Source organism: Carettochelys insculpta, chromosome 8 (assembly GCF_033958435.1).
Source record: "Carettochelys insculpta isolate YL-2023 chromosome 8, ASM3395843v1, whole genome shotgun sequence".
NCBI lineage: Eukaryota > Metazoa > Chordata > Testudines > Carettochelyidae > Carettochelys > Carettochelys insculpta.
In genome coordinates this window covers 68,026,988-68,049,730 of record NC_134144.1, presented here as the reverse complement: position 1 = coordinate 68,049,730, position 22,743 = coordinate 68,026,988, and the positions used below count along the sequence as shown (strand labels likewise).

General features: G+C 41.4%; 1 protein-coding gene across 3 annotated transcripts in view; it reads left to right on the top strand.

Annotated features, from left to right (window-relative positions):
- Positions 1-22,743, top strand: part of EPB41L5 (erythrocyte membrane protein band 4.1 like 5) — an 88,077-nt gene that overhangs the window by 51,129 nt on the left and 14,205 nt on the right. For 2 of the 3 annotated variants that reach the window (XM_075001237.1, XM_075001236.1), the window contains exons 17-20: positions 10,712-10,884; positions 13,018-13,115; positions 21,169-21,300; positions 21,854-21,915. In XM_075001237.1, the coding sequence (XP_074857338.1) occupies positions 10,712-10,884; positions 13,018-13,115; positions 21,169-21,300; positions 21,854-21,915 (465 nt within the window). Of the gene's footprint in view, positions 1-170; positions 872-10,711; positions 10,885-13,017; positions 13,116-21,168; positions 21,301-21,853; positions 21,916-22,743 lie in introns of those variants that run through there. The other variant, XM_075001238.1, reaches the window with a different exon arrangement.

Below are 22,743 nucleotides of genomic sequence, written 5' to 3'. Positions count from 1 at the left end.
ATATCCCTGCTTTATTATGTATTTGCCATTTGACAATTTAGTTCTTCCTTATTACATTTTTCCCATCATTCTTCCTTCCTTCCTTCCTTTCACTTCCTACTGTCTTTCACTCCCTTCCCCTTCCATTGCTAATTACTAACTGTACCCCCTCCCAATCCCCAATGATCCAGGCCCCTTGATGCTGCCGACTGCTGTCAACGTGGTGGAAGTGTATCGAACACATGGGTCCTATCCTCGACCCAGTCTACGGCTAGACACTACACTGATTTTGTTCATGAGCGCAATGTGAAGAATGCAGGAATTCGTAGTGATGCCGTTGGTTATGCTGTCCAAACTACCGTGACTGATCTATGAGACGTGGTCCTTTTTGGAGCTTGAGGCTGCTCTGTAACGGTCTGAATGTTAAATTTTCTGAGTTGTCTCTGACATAAGGACAATGGACCCAGATCTGATTAGGAGGACTCGGACCTTGTGCCAAGGCACCTGTATATGGTGCTGTTGTATTGACTCTTTCAAAGAAAAAAAGCATATATGCTACTAGCCTGTTAATCCAGGTATTCTTGTACTGAAGAGTATGTTTATCTTTTTAATTGTGTTAAGATTTTTCTTAACAATTAAAGGATTTTAGTTTGTTGTAACTCTGAGGACCCCTGCAAGAGTTTACATTTGTAACACAGCTGGGTATTATACACATCGTATTAAGTGTGTTTTCAGGAATCTAACTAAATCAGAGGATCATCAGTTGTGTGGAACTACCCTTCATCTTGTGCCATAGTTAATTGTTTAAAAAGCATGGGAGAAATGGGTGACTTACAATTCAGCCACTCTGGGCAACAGGTTTTGTAATTATTTTATTTAAAAATGTTTCTTGGAATTTAAATGCAATTATTTGATTTTTTTTTTTTTCTTTTAAATAAGAACCCCAGAAGGAGGTACAAAATAGAAATTCAGGGGTATAAAACCATGTTTCCTCCCCCGTTTCAATGGACAGGTTTCAAGGCTTTTGCTATTAACAGAACTGCTCATTCCATATCTGCATAGACATGTAAAAACAGCTCAATTTTTAATACAATGAACCAAAGGCTCGATCCTGTGCCTTTTGTTAGGGTGCTCCTAACAGCACTGTGCCTCAGTTGGTTTGGATACACACTGCTCCTCCAGAAAACAGTTTGCAATGAGTTTTTTTTAACCTTTGTAATATTTTGCATATTGTTACTAAAAGCAATAGTTTGGAAAATGTTCTAATTTTGGGAAAACACCTTTTTATTCTCTGCAATTGTCAGGGTGACTTATCCCATAAATGGAAACATTTTGAACCATCTGAAGTAAGGGATGAGCATGTGTGTGCATGAGAACAAACTCTGGGTAGCTTAGACCTGTTCTGTGCAGAGACTTACATTGGTACAAATGAGTCATTCAGGTGTGAAAAATCCACAGCCTTGAACAAGGCAGATGTACCGACTAAAATCCTAGTGTCGACTGCAGTGTTTCACTAGAAAGGCTTCTCCTGGTGACAAAGATATTGTCTATTGAGAAAGTGGCATGCCTCTGGCAATGGGAGATCCTACCCTGGTGTAGGTTGTCCTCACTAAGCTCCGCAGCTCTGTGTGTGTGTGTGTGTGTGTGTGTGTGTGTGTGTGTGTGTGTGTGTGTGTGTGTGTGTGTGTGTGTGTGTGTGTAAAAAAACATGCTCCACGCTAATAATTGTCAATACAGTATATTATGTTGAATCACAGATTTTCTTTCCTTATCTGGCCATTGTCTCTACCCATTGCTTACTACACCTCTGATTCAGGAGTAGATCTGGGCTCTGAAGATTATGATATACAGACATCTGTGGTATAAAGGAAGTTTGCCCGGCTGTAGGCTCCGTAGATGCTTCTATATCTCCATTCTGCCAAAAATGGGTATTTTCCCCCCTAAAAATTGCATTGGGCCTTCTATTGTTTCTGGTCTTGCAATTAGGAAATGCACTTCTTAAAAAAATCACTGATGTTTGAACAAGTAACCCAGCTCACTTGCTTATCAGACTCTTGAGTCTGCCCTAGCTTCCTTGGTTTTATAGCCAGGTGCTGCTGCAGTTTGGAGTCTCAAGTCACACTTGACCCTTCCAGATAATGATTCAAGGGTGTGAATAGTCTTTATTAACACTTTTCAGAGTCAGAGGCCACTCAGGTATTTAAGAACTGTATCAAACCTGTATCTTTCTCCAAGTTAAGCTGTAACTTGTCTAAAACATATCTCAGTGCAAAGCTGTGATGATGTTTCCGCTGAGCTTTTTGTCTGCTCCCTGCTGTGATGCCCTAGATCAGGGAGGAGCAATCTTTTTAGGCTGTGCTCCCATTTTTGGCCCTGCAATTTGTGGACCCCCCTCAACCTCTGGGAGGACAAGAAGAAGGGATGTGGGGGGTGGTGCTGGGAGGCTGCAGGGGTGCACCAAAGGGGGAAGGATGCGCGGGGGAGGACCCCCCCCCCCCGCAGGGTACCTTTTCAAGTCAGGAACTTGTCAGCTGCCCCACCGCTTGACTCAGCCTCTGCGCTTGCTGATTGGCCTGTTGGGGGCATCCACTGGTGATGCAGCGGCCACATGGGAGAAATCAGAGGGCTGGGGAGACTGTGGAAGCTGCTGGGGATAGGGAGAGAAGCTGATCGTGCTGCATCCCCTCTACAAAATATTGCACCCCTCTGGGTTTACAACCCACTGTGAAGATTCTTGAAGGTGATTCAGAGGAGGGTGCTGGCCATTGTCAGACTGGTTAAAGGGCTTAGACAGTCCTGCAGGAGTGATTCAGTTGGCAAATGCAATGTTCCTGTCATCTGCAATGGGAGGTGCAAATGTTCAGCCCTTTGGAAGATCATCCTTTGTGACTATCAGCCTGTCTCAATTTGAACTGGTGAGTTACAATAAAGGTCCTCTATCTTATTTAGGGTCCCATGGCTCGTATTTCACTTCCAGAAAAATCTTTTAGACTTGAATGTATGCAACATAATCACCGACTCTTCCACTAGTCATGCCCAATCTCTTCAAGTGGCTGAACAAATCTGGGACGTGCGTTTGCAATTAAATCTTCATTAGCAAATGCCCTTCTCTGCACTACCCCTGCTTTTTGCAAGTTCTTCCATATGATTTAATGCTGACTGACCACACAATGTTCATCTCTCCACTGCAAACAGTACTTCCTTCTCTCCCCTTGTAACAGATGCTAATCTGTAATGCACTGTCAGCATTGGAAATAATGAAACAATAGTATTATTAAAATGTTATGGGACTTGCTTTCCAATAAGTCTAGAATTTGTCAGCCATTCTACACACACATGGGAGAAAAGAAGTCTTAATGATTCTGGTCTTTACGTGTTGTTTAACAGAGAGCTTGCAAACCATTTTTGAAACTGCATGTTCACAAGCCTGTTTTCTGTTTTCCTTTTAGAAATGTAGGAATACTGAGAGTTTTTCTGAAGTCCTTCAGTTTTTTGCAAAAACTTCAAAAAAGTCACAAACCACCTTCTTCTCTCCTTCATTTTGCAGATCACCTTTTAATAACCAAAAATGAAAGAAGTAAAGCAAAAAGTAAAGCTCTACTGCTCTCCCCACCTCTCCTTGCCTTGAGTAGAGATTATCTTCCCATTCATGCCCATTTTCTTCTCACACACTCCACTTCCCATGCTGATTTGTCTCCACTCTCTGTCTGCTGTTGGGGAGGAATGGGTGAACATTTGTGGCTTCCTTTTGCTTCTCCTCAAGTAATTTTTTTCTGGAGGGAGACAAAGAAATATGCAGATGACAGTAACTCTGTGCCCAGACAGTGGTGCAGAATTCCCACAGGAATAAAGTCCAAGGGAAATACCTTAAATTTGGGAGTTTCTTTAGCCTGCATTGCCTTCTCTGATTTTTCACAGCATTGGGGAAGACTTCCCATGTACTAAAACCTTGCGTTTGGAAGGTGGAATTATTGTTTAGTGTTTTTGTTCTTTGGATGTTTTGTTCAAGTTTACGCATTTTAACAAACTAGATAATCTCATGTATGATCAAATCAGAACTTGCTTTTTATAAGTTAGACTGCCTTCACGTATTTTAAATCCATATTTTATTCCTAAAGGAATTCCTGGACCAAATGAATTTCTCCAGTAGGCTGGATGGTAATCTTCACCAGACTCTCTCCTCTAATGCCATCTAGTTTATTTCAGTCTTCAAGGGAGACAGGCAGCTTGTTCAGTCTCATACTCTGAACGGCTTTAAAATGATTTTCAGGGCTAGGGAAGATTTTTTTGGCTTCATGTTTTTATGAATTGTAGTACCCTCAGTCTGCAAGTGCAGCTTTCATTGAAGTTGGTAAGAATTGTTTGGCTCTAAATGTAGGGCTCTAAATCTCTCTAGGGTGTCCAGAGTTTGGTTTTGGATTATGCTGCTATTTAAATACTTCAAGTATATGGAGGAAGACAGCTCAGGCTTTTGGCAATGAAACATTTTATTCAACTCAAATAGGCTAGAACAGGAGTGTTTTTACTTAGCTTGATGGTCTTTCACTTTTAAATAATCTTATTTCATGCTCACTGGTAATTCAGAAATGTGTATTGTGTGCATATAAAATTTAAATAAATGATATTGGCTGTCTTCAGACAATGGGGCCCCAAAGGAGAGTGCTGTACTATGCCACTCAGTTAAGAAGCTGTGGAGGTGCTTACTGAGACGTATTGATTAAAGAGCAGTGTCCAAGTTTTAAGTATTTGGTGAACAGCTTCTCATTCACCACTAATGGGATAATGCCACTATAGAATTTGCAGAGGGTGACTTGGTGGTGGAGGCACCAGAATTGAGCCCTGCCCTTGTGCTCAAGCCACCAGAATTTCTGCCTCCAGTGAAGAGCAATTTGGTCCCTCAGTTTCTGACCATTTTGGATTAGAATTGTAATTTTTATTTGGTTTTGTGCAGCACTGATTTACCTTTCTTCCTTCCCCCGGTAACTGGGTATTTGGCAGCATGATAGTTTCAACTGCTTCAATCCCATACTGCAGTGCCGCTTCTCAGAAAGTTAGTGCTGCAGCAGAACCAGGCCAGATTGTGGCAGGGAACTTTGGGAAGGAACTAAAGTACCCTACTCCCCTTCCAGATAATGCAGTCAGTCCTGAGCTCCCAGGCAAAGCAACACCCTTCTTGCACAGCTCCCCTTCCCCAATTCGCAGTGGGAAGATTTACATTAAACTTGGGAAACCCCAGAGATTATGGGTCTCAAAAAAGGAGTTTTACAAGGCAGCAATTGATATGGTTGATGAGAAAGTGGGGTGAAAATCAAGATTTTAAACCGCTTTGCCTTCCCTCATTCCCATGAGAGAGTGCTTGCTGGGGCTTTTCTCTTACACTTGAACTGCCTCAAGTGTTGGGTTAAACCTCCCTGTACCTCTCCAGCCCAGCCTGCTGCATGGGCATGCAGAAAAGTGTCACTTCTATGAAGTGTAACAGCAACGAAGGGTCCTGTGGCACCTTATAGGCTAACAGAAAAGTTTTGGGCATGAGCTTTCGTGAGCACAGACTCACTTCTTCAGATGTGTCTGTGCTCACGAAAGCTCATGCCCAAAACTTTTCTGTTAGCCTATAAGGTGCCACAGGACCCTTCGTTGCTGTTACAGATCCAGACTAACATGGCTACCCCTCCGATTCTATGAAGTGCACACTCATGTTGCAGTGTTTATGGAAATGTCTCATTTTCAGTACAACGATGCCTCGCTCTGCCTGGAAAAGAGGCTCAGGTTCACACAGCAGTAGAAGATGAGTTGTGTATTCTGATTGTCAGCTGTAAGTGCTTACTCTACCAGCAAAAAGGCACAGAAGAATCTGAATGGTGTGAGGAAAGAGTTTGTCTCCCTGTTCCACCAGCTGGCTACATGCTCAAGTGGAGCTAATTCAGAATTTTTTTGATGAAGTGTTTTGTGACAGGTTGGATCACAGAGAGCCTGGGGAGACTCACTTGATGTGCTGAATGTACCAGAGACCACCTGCCTGCCCTGTGGTGTACCTACCATCCTGCCCCTGCTGAGTCGGAACCTCTAGTCACCACCCCAGCGAGCAACAGAGATGCTGTGATTCAGTCAGCTCTGGGAAGACTCAGATAAAGGGACTTAACACCAGCACCCATGTGCACAGCCCAAATGGGACAAGAACCCACAGATAAATCCATCTTTCTTTACATAAAAGTTTTATAGGGAGCAAGCTCAGAAGTTCACTCCCTTTATCAATGAAAGATACCCAGCTGTTGTCCCTCCCACATAACCATTATTTGCACTGAGTTGATTGATAAACAGAAGTTCTTTTATTAGCATTATAGAACATTCTAGGTACTTTAAAGCTATTATCATGTCCCCTCTGTCTTCTCTTTTCCAGACTAAAACCCAGTTATTTCAATCTTCCCTCATAGGTCATGTTTTCTAGATATTTAATCATTTGCTTGCTCTTCTCTGGAGCATCTGCAGTTTGTCCACCTATTTTTTGAAACGTAGGGCCCAGAAATGGACTCAGTATTCCAGTTGAGGCCTAATCACCACAGAGTAGAGCAGAATTACTTCTCATATCTTACTTCTCATACCTGTAAATACCTTCCAGAAGTTTTTTTGCAAGTGTCACCCTGTTGACTCATACTTAGCTTGTAGTTCACTATGACCCCTCAGTCCCTTTCTGCAGTACTCATGCTTGCAAAGTAATTTCCCGTTTTTTCTGTGTGAAACTGATTATTTCTTCCTAAGTGGAGTACTTTGCATTGTCCTTGTTGAATTTCATTCTATTTATTTCAGACTTTTTTTCTCCAGGTTGTCCAGGTCATTTTGAATTGTAGTCCTACCCTCTAAAGCTAGCCCTCCCACCATGGTATCATCTGCAAACTTTATAAGCATATTCCCTGTGCCGTTGTCTGAACTGTTGATGATATTGAACAGAACTGGTCTCCAAACTGATCCTTGCAGAATCCTACTTGTTACGCCCTTTCAGCATGAGTGTTCCCAGAGAGTAGTAGTCAGTGGTTCACAGTTATCCATACAGTTATGCACCAACCTTACAGTAGCTCAGTCTTGGTTGTATTTCCCTATTTTATGAATGAGAAGGTGATGCAAGACTATCAAATGCTTTACTAAAGACTTGGTAAACTACAGCTATTGCTTCCCCTTATCCGTAAAGGTTGTTATGCTGGCAAAGAAAACGATCAGATTGGTTTGATGTGACTTGGTCTTTTCAAATCGATACTGACTGTTACTTATCACCTTATTTTCTAGATTGGGGTGGGCAAAATCATGCTTGGGGGCTGGATCTGGCCACCCATCTGGCTAGTTGAGCATTCATACTTACAGCCAGCAGCATGTGTTCAGCTGCCTGCTCACCTTTTTCCATCCTCAGCCAAGCTGCTCCTAGGATTCTCCTGTTAGCTGTGCAGAGGGGTAAAGAATGGAGGGGAGAGAATAGTGCTGAAGTCCGGTAGTTCCCCTGGCCCTGTGCCCCATCTCTGCAGAGTTGGGATTGGAGAGGGAGAGACACAGCTGAGCTGTTCCAGTCAGAAGCACAGATGGTAAATGACTCACTCAGGAGTGTGGAGCAGGGCAAGGGGAGCAACAACAAAGCAGGGCAGATTTCCTTTGAAGAGTTGGTGGTTGGCTTCCCTCAGAAACTTACCCAGCAGCAGCCAGCACACATAGGCTGTCATTGTCACACATACCCAGTTTGTGCTACACACAGTCATTGCCACAGGTACATTGTAGCACACACTCAGTCTGTCACAGTCTAACACACACAGTGTTTCTCTTTTACATTCACATACCCTCTTTCTCTGTAGCCTCCAGTCCAGTCCCTTCCCTTCTGTCTGAGGTGCTGGTCCTTGACCAGTACCAGCAGAGTCAGAAGAAGGTGCAAGTAATGACATCATTGACAATCATCATACTCAGGGGAAGTTGTGCTCTGCTACCTCTTAGAGGCTGGCTTGTGATTGAGGCCTGAATATGTATATCCAAAGTTCCAGAAGAGAGGATCTGTGAGGGTTGAAGTCCTACTCCTATACTAGCCCTGAAGGCATTTAGAGGTCAAGTTCCACCTGTGGGAAAAAATCAGACCTCTCAGGGATCCTTCCTCTGGATCAGTGTTGCCTATAGTTAACTGACTGGACATCAGAAGAGGAGTAGTTATTGTGGATTCCCTGTTAGTTTGATATGTTTTGGTATTCAAACAGAAAACTGGGACCTGCATTCATTACTCTGGCCAAATTTCCTGTTGTGCTACAAAGGGAAAATAGCTCTTTGGGCCAGGCACTGCATCTTGTTCATGTGTGAACTCTAAGTGCTACTTTAATAGAACTATAATAGAAATCAAACAGTTCTGGAGGTCATCTTAATTAGAAATATTTCCAGAATGGTTGATTGTAGTCTACCACGGCACTATGCCTAACAGACCTAGTGGCTTCCCACTGGACTTTTCAGTTTTCATCAGGTACCAAAATTAATCAGAATGACAGACCAGTGGCTGGTCTTCCTAGTTACTATTACAGGTCAAACTTCTCTAATCTGGAACTCTTGTCTGGCAACATCCATAATCCGGCATCATTTCATTAGCTGGATGACCACTTACAGGTGTGGTGAAGATTTCTGTTGTCCCATAAAGTTTGCTTATGGCCAATAGTATTGGCTCTCAGTGCTCTGTGCTGTTGTTTATCTGTAAATTACTTCTAACTGTCTTCTGAGAGCACAGTAAGCAGTGGAAGTGTTGGTAGTGTGCTGGAAAGTACTGACCTGTCATTCGGCAAATTCTCTTGTCTGGCACCAGTCAGGTCTTGAGGGTGCCAGACGAGAGGTTCAACCTGTACACCTGAAAGGTAGGTTTTAGAATTAGTTTGCTTACCTATACAAGACCCACACAGTTATGAGGAAAGGGTGCTGATTATCGCTCTGATAAATTTTTTTGTTCTAGGTAAGTTCCTCTATAAATAAATTCTGCAAAATAATTCTCCCCTCATTTTGTTGGCATGCCTTTGGATGGTTGTGGCATAAATAAGCATCCCTACATTTCAAGCATATGGGGTACCTGTGCCTGTTCATCTCATTCTCTCCAAAATATCAAGGCATTAGGGCCTCAAAGTTGCTGCATGGAAAATGTAAAATCCTGTGCCAGGTGGCATGCCAGCTTGCTGGGAGAGCTTCTCCCACTGGCATAGGTACTCTGCCTCTCTCAGAAGCAGTAGCTTCCTTGGTAGAAGGTCTCCCACCAACACATACGGTCTACACTGGGAATTGGGTCAGTATAATTACGTTGGTCAGCGTTGTAGATTTTCCATGCGCCCGAGTGACATAATTATACCAACACAAATGTGTAGAATAGAACAGGCTATGATGATCGCAGGAATGGAGATCCTGTTTTATGAGTGCAGATTTTTTTCATTTGCACATTTTTCCAAGTCTAATACTAGCAGAAATAATGTTGAAGCTGATTGATAGTTTAGTGCTCTGTTTCAGAGGGGTTTTGATAAACTGGTTAGTCTCAGAATGAAGGCGTCATTGTCACATAATTGATAAATATTGGACAATAGAAACCAAATGAGGGCTGTAAAGAAAAGGATGTGTCCCTTCAATAACAATGACTGTATTCACTTCTTAGAAGCCAAGGCTCTGTGTGTGGGGGCGGGGAATGTATTTGGAGCAAATGCAAACATTGACAAGGGAAGTGTAAGCCATTTATTGGAACGTGGAAAGTAAGAACATTATAGCTCACTTCAGTGTTTGTGGTAATGATATAGGAGTGGAAAACCATCAGTATTTGACAGTGGTGGACAACCTGTGGCCCACTAGGGTTTTGTGTATGGCATTTTGTTTTCCATGGTGCACAGGCAGAGTTGCCAGATTCCTCGGGTTTCCAGTTGCATATGTTTTTTTCCCGTACCATTATTAGACACACACACACACACACACACACACACACACACACACAGAGAGCAAAGGCACATGAAGTGAGCTGATTGTGCACAACGTTGCGTGAAATCTGTGCACCCCTTCTACATTGACTTCAAATCGAAGTGCTGCTACATTTCAGTCTGCACACCCTACAAATTCTAGGTACGCAAGCGCAGTTAGCAAAACGACCCTGTCCTTAGACTGTCTTGGTTATGACAATCATGCGGCTTACTGAGATAAAGGAGAGCCACCTATGGGGCTCCACTCAGTAGCCTTGCTTGCCCATGAGAAACAAGATGGGAAGGCGAGACAGTTGCATTCATTCCTGTGTTCCTTGTATGTTGAAGGCGAGATTCAGAGTCCATTCTGATGCAGTTACAGTTGTAAAAGTATATGTCCTGATCTCAGCAGCATCCAAGAAAGAAATTGACAAATTTAAAGAGTTGCATGGCCACCTTTAAAACAATGCATAAATCTGCCTTACAAATCTTGGATCCAAATCTTTTTTTGGGTCTCAACTTTCCCATAACTAGGAAACATTTGGATTAGCTCTTTGGAAGTTATAAGAAGTAAAAGTGTTGCACAGTGCAGCCATTCCCATTTCCTACGTTTGTGTGAGATTGGTTGCAAGACTCTCTTTGCCTCCAGTCTGGTTACGCCGTGCTTTTGATTGCGCTTGACAGGAAAAGAAAAATGACCAGCTTTTTTACCCGAGGCTGAATATTTTAAATCCTTGCCTCGTGTTGTCACTTTTCTGAAATGACTCTACCTATCTCAGTCCATCTCCTTGCTTTTGCAGCATGCCTCTGATTGTTGATTTACTAGACAGCAAGGACTTGCTGGAGGCTTCCATTGACGAAGCAACAGACCTGCCTGTTGCTAGTTTGACCACAGGAGTTCCAGAAGAGATGGCTCCTAGTTTCATTTCTCCTGACGCAAATGAGAGAACTGCTGAAAAAACTGATTCTACGGGTGAGAAACTTCCCAAAATCATTGTGGTTATCATTCCATACAGGGTCAGTGGTATGTGATAATGGAATTATGATGATGCCTGACTACTTTTCCTCCAAAGAGTCCAAAAAACTACAGACATAACATTATGATCATTTCACCACCCACTGAAATACAACAGGATACCTCAGTGGTTTGAGCATTGGCCTTGTAAACCCAGGGTTGTGAGTTCAATCCTTGAATGGGCCTTTCAAGGGTTCGGTAGGTTAAATTTAAAAATAAATAAAACTTGTCGGGGGTGGTGATAGGTCTTGCTGTGAGTGCAGGGGACTGATCTCAATGACTACTTAAGGCCCCTTCGATTTCTATGATATATGATACAACTACCTCCTGAGCTTAATACAGAATCTGTTCTTAATAGCACACAGCAATACTGTACTATAAGGGAAAATTAAGTAAGGTCTTGGTAGCTAGTGTTGCAAATAACTATCTTACTTAGATACTTAAATAGCGTCCATTACGTCAGTTGTCTCACATCTTCAATGTATTTAACTTCTCAAAACCCTCTGAGGGTGGAGAATGGGTTATCCCTGTTTTACAGATAGGAAACTGAGGCACAAACCCATGAAATTACTGGTTCAAGGATTTACCATGAATTTGAACCTTGATCTGCCAAGTCCCAGGGTAGCACCCTAACTGCTGCCTATTGGCTGTCTTTAGCCCCACCCACCATTTCCTTCTGCTAAAAAGTAAATTTTCTACATGAACATATACGCTAGTTTCCCACTCTATGCCTGGTGCAGATGTGGGCATCTTCTATTACTGTCCTCAGGTGTGCTGCTTTTTAGTTGTCGGGACCACCATTTATGCGCCACTCAGTGGGGTGTCAAGCACTTTCTGAGGTTGTAATAGAAGAACCCACAAACTAGATGCTAACAGGCTTTTGCAAACACAGTGATTTTGCCCAGGAAGGGATTGAATTCTCCGCTGCAGAGCAGAGAGAATGTGAAGTTGAAGATACAGCACCAGCACAGTTGCTGAAAATCTAGCTCAACTTCATGGATCGTCTCTGCTCCTCCAGTAATCCAGCCTGCTGCAGCATGCTGACTAGTTCCAGTGAGCTAGCCAGGTGGTAGACTGTCACTTTAAATAGAGGAAATCAGACTTTAAGTGGTCTTTTGCCATTAATAACTCTGGCTGCATATCAACATCACTGTGACATTTTAAGACTAAGTGTTCAGGACAACAGAGCAAGGCAGGGCTTGACTGGGAGCACAAATCCAAGATAAAGGATGATGGTTCTCTATAGCAGTGTTTCCCAAATAGTGTTCCACTCTGCAAAGTGAAAATAAGGGTTCAGCAAGAAAATTCCTCTGCTGATCCCTGCACTGCCACCACTGAAACGGTAGAACTAAATTTAATTGATTAATGGCCAGCAGGGCAGCAAGAGAGATCCTGCTGTTAAACCAACTGAACTTAGTTCTGTTATTTCAGTGGCTGCAGGGCGGGGAGCTGCCTTGAGCCCTTCACTTGCCCCACTACCTGAGCAGCCAAACCCCTCTGTGGGTGTGGCTCATCTCACCCCAGCCAGTGGAACACCTCCACATCAGCCTTCCTTCTCCTGGGTGCACGTGGACACCTGGCATATAACCTCCCTAACCAGTACCCTTTGGGTTAGTCCTGAGGGGTGGGTTTGGGGCTGAGAGCATTAAGCCTGTGGATGGTGGGTTGGGTTTGGGGGCCAAGAGGGTTAGAGCCTGGGAATGGGGTTTCTCAAAATTCTTTCTAGTTTAAAAGGGTTCCATGGCCAAATAAAATTGGGAAACTGCTCTACAGGACATAGAAGAATCCATACATAGTATAAATGCACACTCTTTTGAACAGTTACTTTGATACTTGGAGGAACCGGATAATTCCTGAGAGAGAGTAATGTACCTTCCTACACTTGTAGAAGTACAAGCCTTCTCTTCTTTGGATTCAGCATGTACAGACCAATCCATGGAGATAAATTGCCTAAGTGTGAACTAGCAGCTTTACTTCCTACCAGCCAGATAGCTTGATCTTCTGATAGTTAGCGACCAGGAATGGGAAAGGTGAAATGCTAGCTAACCACTGCATTAACGGGGCCTTGGGTGGTTTCTACTTTTCTTTCAGCATTGGAAGACACGTTGGTGAAAGTGAAACATCTGGAAATGGAATCCAGCCCGATGTCAGTGCCCCAGTCCAACATAAACATCAATATCAACAAACAGGTACTCAGCTTGCATTCCTGCAAGTTACTGAGCATGTGGTGGCAATTTTAAGAATCCTCCTTTGTGGTTAACTTGTCCCACCTGCACGCTTTTAAAAAATGTCTATGCACAGTTTTGGAGACACAAGCAAATCAAATGCACATGCTTTGTTTTACAGATCCTTTTTGTATGATGAGTGAATAAAGTGTGCTGGAAATTAGCGAAGGGCCAGATTCACACAGGTTTTGTAAATGCCTAGATATGCAAGTAGGTGCCTAGAGAGGTTTTCAAAAGTGCCTAGACACCCAGCTTCCCTGTAGGCAAATTATGCACAATCAGGTGCACTAAATAATAAATTTTAACAGTGTGGGGTTGGAGAAAGAAGGCAGGTCTTTTGTTTTTTTGTTTTTTTAAAAATATCTTAGTCCGTTTCATTGTTTCCAGTATATTTCTCAATCCAGAACACAGAAAAACCTACACAGGCAACTTAAATTCTCTGGCAAAATGTTCATTGATTTCAGTAAGTGATCTGACAAAGATGGCATAAAGTTATTATTCTCATGTAATAATAATATTATCAAAACAAAAAAGCAGTCAAGTAGCACTTTAAAGACTAACAAAATAATTTATTGGGTGAGCTTTCGTAGGACAGACCCACTTCTTCAACCATCGCCATATCAGAACAGACTCAATATTTTAGGCATTGAGAACCAAAGATAGTAATCAAAGTTGACAAATCAGAAAAAAATGATCAAGGTGAGCAAATTAGAGAGCAGAGGGGCAAAAAGGGGGGAAGTCAAGAATTAGGTTAAGCCAAGTATGCCAAAGAGCCCCTATAATGTCCTAGAAAATTTGCATCCGAGTTCAAAACATGTGTTAATGGGTTAAATTTGAATATGAAAGAGAGTGCAGCAGCTTCTCTTTCTAAAGTAGACTGAAAATTCTTCTTCAGTAAGATGCAAACTCTTAAGTCGTTAACAGAATGGCCCACTCCATTAAAATGTAGACTAACTGGTTTGTGGATCAGGAATGTTTTGATGTGTGTTTTGTGCCTATTAACTCTCTGAGAGAGTTTGAAGTCTGTCCAATACAAAGCATCTGGGCATTGTTGGCACATGATGGCATATATGATGTTAGTTGAGGAGCATGAGAATGTGCCCGTGATTCTGTGAATAACCTGGTTAGGTCCAGTCATGGTATCACCAGAATAGATATGTGGACAAAGCTGGTAGCGGGCTTTGTTGAAAGGAAAAGTCCCAGGACTGGTATTCCTGCGGTATAGACTGTGGCTATTGGTTAGAATCCTCATAAGGTTGGGAGGTTGTCTGTAGGAGAGAACAGGCGTATCACCTAGGGCCTTCTAGAGTGTGGCGTCCTGATTCTGATTAAGGATAGGTTGTAGGTCTTTAATAATTCATTGCAGTGGTTTGAGTTGGGGGCTGTAGGTGATGACAGTGGTGTTCTGTTCTTGGCTTTTTTGGGCCTATCTTGGAGTAGCTGGTCTCTGGGTATTTGTGTGGCCCTGTCGATTTGTGTTTTTTATTTCTCCTGGTGGGTAATTCAAGTTTATGAATATTTGGTAGAGATCTTGTAGTTTTTGGTCTCTGTCAGTTGGATCAGAGCAAATGTGATTGTACGTAAGGGCTTGACTGTAAACAGTGGATCTGGTTATGTGTGCAGGATGGAAGCTAGAAGGGTGTAGGTAAGTATAGCAATCAGTAGGTTTCGGTACAGTGTGGTACCGATCAGGCCATCCTTGATTTGTACTGTAGTGTCCAGGAAATGTATCTCTTGCGTGGAGTAATCGAGGCATAAGTTGATGGTGGGGTGCAGATTGTTAAAGTCTCTGTGGAACTCTTCTAGAGCATCTATACCATGGGTCCAAATCATAAAGATGTCATCAATGTATCTTAAGTAGAGGAGGGGCTAAGGGCTTGTTCTGTCTCCCACTGAAGTTACTGGGGTTTTCTCTTTCGGTTAAGTTACATCAGAGCTTATTAAAGGTTTGGAAAAGTGCATACATAGGTTGACGCCTGTGACTACTGAGCCCTTTCCTATGTTTCCTCCTTACTTTGAGAAAACTGTTGCTACGTGCTCATAGCTACTGGGAATTGTGTTCCAGTCGTCTTTAAGGGCTGGAAACTGGGATGCCTGGCATACCTTTCTGTACGGCAACTGCATTACAAAGATTACCAAGTCTCTAAGAAGAGCAGTGGGTAGCCTATGGGTCTTATGCGAAATATAAACAAAGGCAAATAAACACAATTTATATCAGAATATCTTGACTTGTTCATCTCTCCGTTGGCTTTATGCAAAGAGGAAATCAATTCTGTAGATTAAAGCAAAAAAAGTATAGTGTGAAATCTTCTGTTTGTAATGTTCAGTTATGACTAAGATAAACTAAACTTGTGACACTCATAATGAGCTAACAAACAGGTGCCTGTACAGTACAGTCACGATTGCACAGATGTCCCACAGGACACTGAATAACTTTGGATAATAGAAGTTCTGGATAATGAACAGAATTTTAATAGATTTTGGGTACCATAATGCTGAAGTCTGTATAATTTAATGATGAGTTGTCACACACACACCTCCTAAAACTCAAAGGTACCTTGGGAGGTCATCTAATCCAGTCCCCTGCCCTCTTGGCAGGATCACGCACCATCCCTGACATTTATTTGCCCCAATCCCTAAATGGGCTTTGCAAGGATTGAATTTAACAACCCTGGGTTTACCAGGCCAATACTCAAACCACTGAGCTATCCCACTACAACTGCTTAGTTTTGCAAGCAAAGACATTTTTTCAGTAAGGCCCTGTGGATATCATTCAAATATGATTAATGTGAAAATGTATTGTGTAAACTCTATTTGAATCAGTATTTTCTTCTGGTAGAAAAGAAGATTGTTTTGTGTAAAGTATTTCAAGTTATGCTGATTCTAAGCAAGTGGTAATTTGGCAATGATTGGTAAAAACAAAAAAAAGGTAGAGATTATTAGTTGAGGTCAGTTTTGAGCTGGTCAGAAATTGCAATGTCATTTAGAGGTTCACAGCTCATTGATCAAATGTTTCTCATGAAATGATCCTCAAAATGGTGACCTAAGAAAATAGTAAAAATCAGCTTGGGAGTTGCCCTCTTTCTTTGTTTTAAACCTAATTATTTTGAAAGCAGCTTCAAAAAGTCCTGTGTATCTCCCATCCATAAAAGTGCATGCGTACCAATTGTGGACCTAATCCTGCAAGCTGTCCCATTGTTATTGTCTAGTTTGCTCATGTGAGAAACACTTGCAGTACCTGTTCCTGTTAGAATAGACTGCTATTTATAACAAGATGATTACATTAAAACCCTTACTGAAACATTATTTTTGATAATTTTATTATGTCAGCTATTTCTCTTTCTACATGTCTGCTGGTTGATTTCAGCATGCTAGGCTTTTCTTTCTGTAGTACAACAAAACTGGAGTTTTTTTGTTGTTGTTGTTGTTGTATTAGCATGCTGACATGTTCAAGGCAAGTGATTTGTCAGAAGCATGACAAATTGCATTGCCTGCTCTCTGCTTGTGAAAGCAAAGCTGTGTCTTATGCCAGTGAGCAGAAGAACTTCACCAAATGCCAGTGAATTGTTCATCCACCCCATTAGTTGAAAAACTTGAACATCTTAAAAGATCAGAGCTTGTTTCTCAGAATCATTGTTATGTAGTTTTAGAATTATATCCACTCTTGATAGGTTCTTTGGTTGATAAATAGTTACCTATTCATGCATTCCCTTAGGAAGGAAAGAATCTCTCTGGAATGAGACTTTGAAAAGGTAGCGTGAATGGCTTTATTCTCTTACAAGCTGGTTGCTGACATTTCCTAGTTGCTTGCTGCCAAAATTTGTTTGACTAGAAGCATGTAACTCTTTCATTCCCAGGCTTTTGACTTGCATATTGGCTAAATCTCAGTGCCTAACAAAGAGAGCAATTAGTTCTCAAATACACTTTCATCCACTTCAAGAATGAAATGAGCGATGAACCATAGCCCTAGCTCCCTATTGATTTTACTCCCAAGGTGGTTCTTTGGTTTTATTAGTCTTGTGCTCTTTAAACTATCATGAAGAAAAGTGAAAAAGTTACTTGACAATGTGGACGTACCAAACTCAGTCAGATAGTAAGGTGTATTCTCATTTGTGCTTTTGAAAATCTCCCCCTATCATTACACTGTTTGTTTGTATAGTCTTCAGATGTAATGTGGTGTATTAAGGATATACTTTGTGGAATAGACACTGATAGTGAACTGTCTAAGCTTATCCTTGTATTCTTGTAAGCAATAAGTAGGAGAACTGCCACAGACCAGGGATATTTACTGACCTATAGTTAAATGTCTTCGCCTACTACCAAATTTAAGTGTCATGTAACTTAGATACTGTGAATTGGTATCATGTGCCAAATACTTTTATTCCCCACCATTTCTACTTTCTGTACTTGCTTTTGCTTAAATATAAAATAAAACTGGAGCAGGGAGGAGTATGATGATCTGAATGGAAATGTTTTTTTGGCATTGAAAGAAGAGCAACAATGCATTTTTATTTAAACATTTTCCTACACATCTGCTGTTCCATGAGAACCAGAAATTGAAACTGGTGATGAAAAGCAAAAGTGACTGGATTCACTGTCCATGCTGCAGAAACTACAAGCAAAATAAACCACAGAATAGTGAAAAGTAAATAGGTATATATTTTTAGTTTTGTTAGTCAGTTATTGGTAGTACCACTGAAAATATTAATTTCAGAAATTCCATACTACAGTATAGATTGAGAATCTCTCTAGCTTTTTAATAATTCCAGTGTTTTCTGCCAAATCTATCTTTCATTTATAAATTAATCTGGTTATAGAAATAATCTTTTAAATGTGAACCAGTGAAGAGATGATATTGAGAGTCTGCAGACAGATGAGGGGCCAGATATTGAAAAATGCTCAGCTCTGATTTAAGCATTTAAATGAGGTGGCTAGATTTTTCATGTGTGCTCAACATGAAGCAGCTCCCACTAAAAACAATAGGAGCTGCTAGATCCTGAGCATGTCAGAAAATGTGGTCCTTAATTGTTACCTCAGAGAGGCAGAAATGTCTCCTGTTCTTTCAGTGGTGTGTAAACTCAGGAACTCAGTGTGGTTGGATTAATTTGTAAGGATATTCCACAGAAATAAGGTTAGTGACATTTATTAGAGAAGTTATTCTGTTGAAATCAAAGCAGTGAGGAAGTCAGAATGATGACAATACTGTATATGTGATTCTTTTACACAACTTCCCTGTCAAATATTGAAGATTGTATCCACAAAACACTTCAACTGGAGCAGGAAATCATGTAAAGATGTAGTAAATATCTGAATATTCTAATTTTTTCCCCTTGGTCCTCTGCATAGTTCTCAGGAAGAGCAGCCATAAGGAAGGATCTAGAGAGATGGGAAGGAAAGAACTCAAGGATACGGGAGGGGTTAGTGACTTGATACAGTGAAAAGCCTTTTTTATTTTATTTTTTTACTAAACAATTCAATGCAGGTACAAACCATCTCCTAAATATACTAAAAGTTATCTGGCACTTTATTAACTGGAAAACTCAATTGACCAGCATTTCTGGTATCTCCCAACACAAATATTCAATCTTGTAACCAGGACTAGTCTACTGCACAGCACATTATGCAGTTGCACATTCTACTTATATGCAAAAAGAGGCAGAAGACAAGATTTCTTTAAAAAAAACCAAACAAACAAAAACACTTCCTCCACATCATAGGATCATTACAGATTGAGCCCAATCTACAACTGATGTTGATAATGATGACCCTGAGGCACTGCAAAACCCTGAAGAGCCTTTGGAATCATTAAAAAAGATTAAATTATGTTGAATATACCTTTACTGTTAAGTGTGTTTTTTGTGATCTGGCTTTGCACCATACACTGGCCAGAGATACATGTGGTGTCGTAACCTACTGTATAGAAAACTTTACCTGTATAAACCAAAGTGCTTCCAAGAAACCAACCACTCTGCAGTGCAGCACTATACTGAGTGGGTGAACAGTTGCATACTGTTTTATACTTTACTCATTTTACTCCAACTCTTTGAACATTGGTAAGCCTTTGGTATAACTCAGGTATAACTGTTAACGTGAATTTTTGATTAATCAGCACCCCAGATACCCCAAGCTGTATTTTATCAGCATTTCATATATTTAGAGTGAATATGTCCTCCCACCCCTAATATTTCTGTTGTCCATAATTACTGGCAGCACTGGTTTGGCTAAAAATAACCTATTTTACACTGGCAGTGGCCTTTAAGTTTGGCTCAGACTTTGCCTTTAGGTATGGCAGACTTAGCCCAATGTTTTCAAAGCTGTGTACTTAAGTTAGGTTAATGAGTCCATATTCAGAAACCTAAATAAGTGGCCTGATTTTTCAAAAGAGCTAATCGTTTAGCAGCTCTCACTAAAAAATCTTCATTTATAATTCCACTTAATGGAAAGGGTTAAGAGCAAAAGGGGTTGCCCTTCCCTTGTTGTCTTTCGTGTTGAACACAGCTTGTTTAAAAGTGATTTCTGCTTACAAGCTTCTGGGCCAAATACAGCAGCTCTTATGCAAATCTACAACTCCTCTGACTTGACTGGCATTTCTCCTGTTTTAAGACTAGTAGGATTTAGGCAATATGTTTGAGTGCTGTAAGAGTGGGGGAGACAATTTGCCTGAAGAGGGATCAGTCTTGCTTATCAAGTGACTAAGTATATGGTCAGGAGAAGTAAGGCTCTGGAACTTCCCCTGCCAAGTTGCACCCTGAAAAGAAGGGTCATAAGGTTTAGTTTCCACTCAATTAATTAGTATCTGTCACTAATCAAATAGCAATTAGCAGATTGAAATCTTGGTTAACACTTAACAATTTATAGCCAATCTCCACAAACCATTGTAGAATAGCTGTTGCAGCTTTTGACTGATCTCAGTGTGTGTTCGACTAGTACTTTACTCTGAAGTAATTTAGTGAAAAAGTATCTTGGTAGCATTATGCATCTGACTGTTTAGTCTAATATGCTACTGGGATTTCAGAAAAAACTCTCTCAAAACTTGCCTTTGAGAGCAAATGATCAGCTGGCTACTTAGGATGAATTGATTTAAGATGAACGATTCTTTATTGTTAAAATAAATAGGATTTAAAGCCAACTGTATTAAAACCTCCATTGGGTTGCTAGGTGAGTAATTCATATAGTTATGCTCACCAGAGTGTCATAATCTGGAGAGATGTGCGTTGCTTATGTAAATTTTTCTGCTCCTTTTTTGAAAGCCTTTTTATATGCACAAGTGTAGAAGCAGCTTTGTGCCCACATGCTATTTGTAAAACGCAATTTCCTAGTGATTTGATTTAGAATAGTTAGCGCATTTCATCTTGAGCATTTTGTAAGCACCCCGGCCTTGACCATGCCTGTCCTTGTGTACTGTCCAGTATTGTGCACAGGGGTTCTGCTCGCAACAAGACAAATGTGCGCTGCACATACCACAAATAAGATTAATCACCAGGAACATCATCTGCCCTAAGCACTGGCTAACCCTTGCATTGTGCACCTACTGCCTTCTTCACATGTGTGCAAGGTGGAGAGGGGCCAGGTGTGGATGTGCCCCAGGAAACATGGGCTGAAATGTGTTCCTCAAAATGGAAATGAAGACCTTCGCTCAGTGCTCCCCCAAAGCCTCACTGCTGTTATTAGTCAGGAGGTGTACCTTGCAGCAGTGTTCCCTTAACTGCAGGATCGGAGTGCCATGCGCTGCACCTCTGTCACACTGCATCTTGTCCTGCTTTAAATGCAGCACTCAGCCCCTGCACTTGCATAGGACCAGAGTCTTGCTGATTAGCCATCTAACTACTATTTTACAATCAAGTTCCAAAACACAGTCAGAAGATGTCTTCCTGTTCTTTGAATATTTGCCTTGTCTGATATTTTTACCCGCTGAGGCCTTTCTGTATGATATTGCGTGTTTGATGTTTGTGGACTCAGCCCTGTCTGGGCTTTGTCAAGGAGCGGGGTATGCCTAATGAATGTTTTCCATTCCTAGGATGATGTTGTGAAGTTGACAAATAAGTGTCTTATTAATGCAATTGAAAGCCCAGTAACAACATCAGAGCGTCGCCTTCCTGCAGATATAAAGAGCAACATCCTGAAGGCCCAGGCGGAGGCAGTGCACAAGGTAGGTACTTTGCTAATGAGGATTATACCATTCTCAGGTGTTCCTCTGAAGACTGAGTAGAAGGGGCACCATCATCAAGCTCAAAGCATAACCCTTTCTGCACTGAGTGTGACTCTCTTGATACACCGCTGTCGGACAGGCTGCTTTGCAGTCTACTCTTTAGATATGAAGACTCTGCTTAAGTGCGCAGAGTTGAACTGCCTTTTGGCTTTCAGAGAGAGATGCATTGACCACTGTGCAGTCTTGAGCCTTAATAGGGTCCTTCTCAGCATATTCTAGCTTTTTCTTTCAACAGAGATGAAGATCTGCTTGGTGCTTGCACTGGTAGCAGAGATACTAAGAAATAATAGTTTGTTTGAGGACTTGGTTGGGTTGTGTTGCATTAGCACTGAGGTCTCATGAGAGAGAAATTATTTACTCGGCTTTGTTTGAATAGCAGACACATGGTGCACTCCCTTCTTGGGAAGGGAAACTTGAGGTTTCTTGATGAATCTCAAAAGTGACACAAATTTGGAACGTTTAGAAACTTACTTTTGTGTTCATTTTCTTTTAGAGCACAAAAGAGGATGGCATGTCAGACAACAAGAACTCCAATATTCAGGATGCCACTGCCAGGTACTGCGTAGGGCTGGGGAAAGAAGCAGGATGTTCACATGACCTGAGCACAGGACTCGGAGTCTGAAATGCGGCAGGCATACTCCTGATATCATGTTTTACTAGTGCTTTAGAGCAAGTCATTTCAGTCCTGTGGTGAAAAGAGGACAATGTAAGTTTCCACATCTGTTAATTTAGCATCTTGTAAGGTTTAATTCTTTAGCATATGTAAAGCACTTCACGGATAAACATCGCTATGAACTGTACTTGCTAAGTGGTGTTAGGTAGTGTACGAGATAATTCAGATACTAATAATCTGAGCTTTCCATCTTTTTCTTGTTACCCATTAATGTCATTACTATTTTTAGGTAATTTAGTGTGGTGGAAGTTCTTACATGGGCAGTCTGGGACACCAAAGTGATATCCAGATACATAAAATAAGCACAGAGAGAAAGCTGTGCTAGTCTATATACTATCAAAACAATGAAGCAGTCTAGTAGCACTTAACAAATTATTTTGTTAGTCTTTAAAGTGCTACTGGACTGATTTTTTGTTTTGCTAGAATAAGCACAGTGTGTGCAGTGACTTTGAAGAGTGTTCCACATTACCCAACTAGAGTATTTCAACTCTCTTCTAGGGTACAGGGGGTAATTGTCTCTCCATGGCTTACCTTTTGGCCCTGCTACTCGGAGTACCAGCAGAGGTATAAAGTGAACACCTGGGTGCAAGAAACTGGCACTGACAGCTCATTCACACAGGTCATTGCCTGAATTGGCTAGATTTGAACTGGGTAGGCAGAGGGGGTAAAGTTGTAACTTGGTGACAAATTATCTAAGATATTTATGTGAC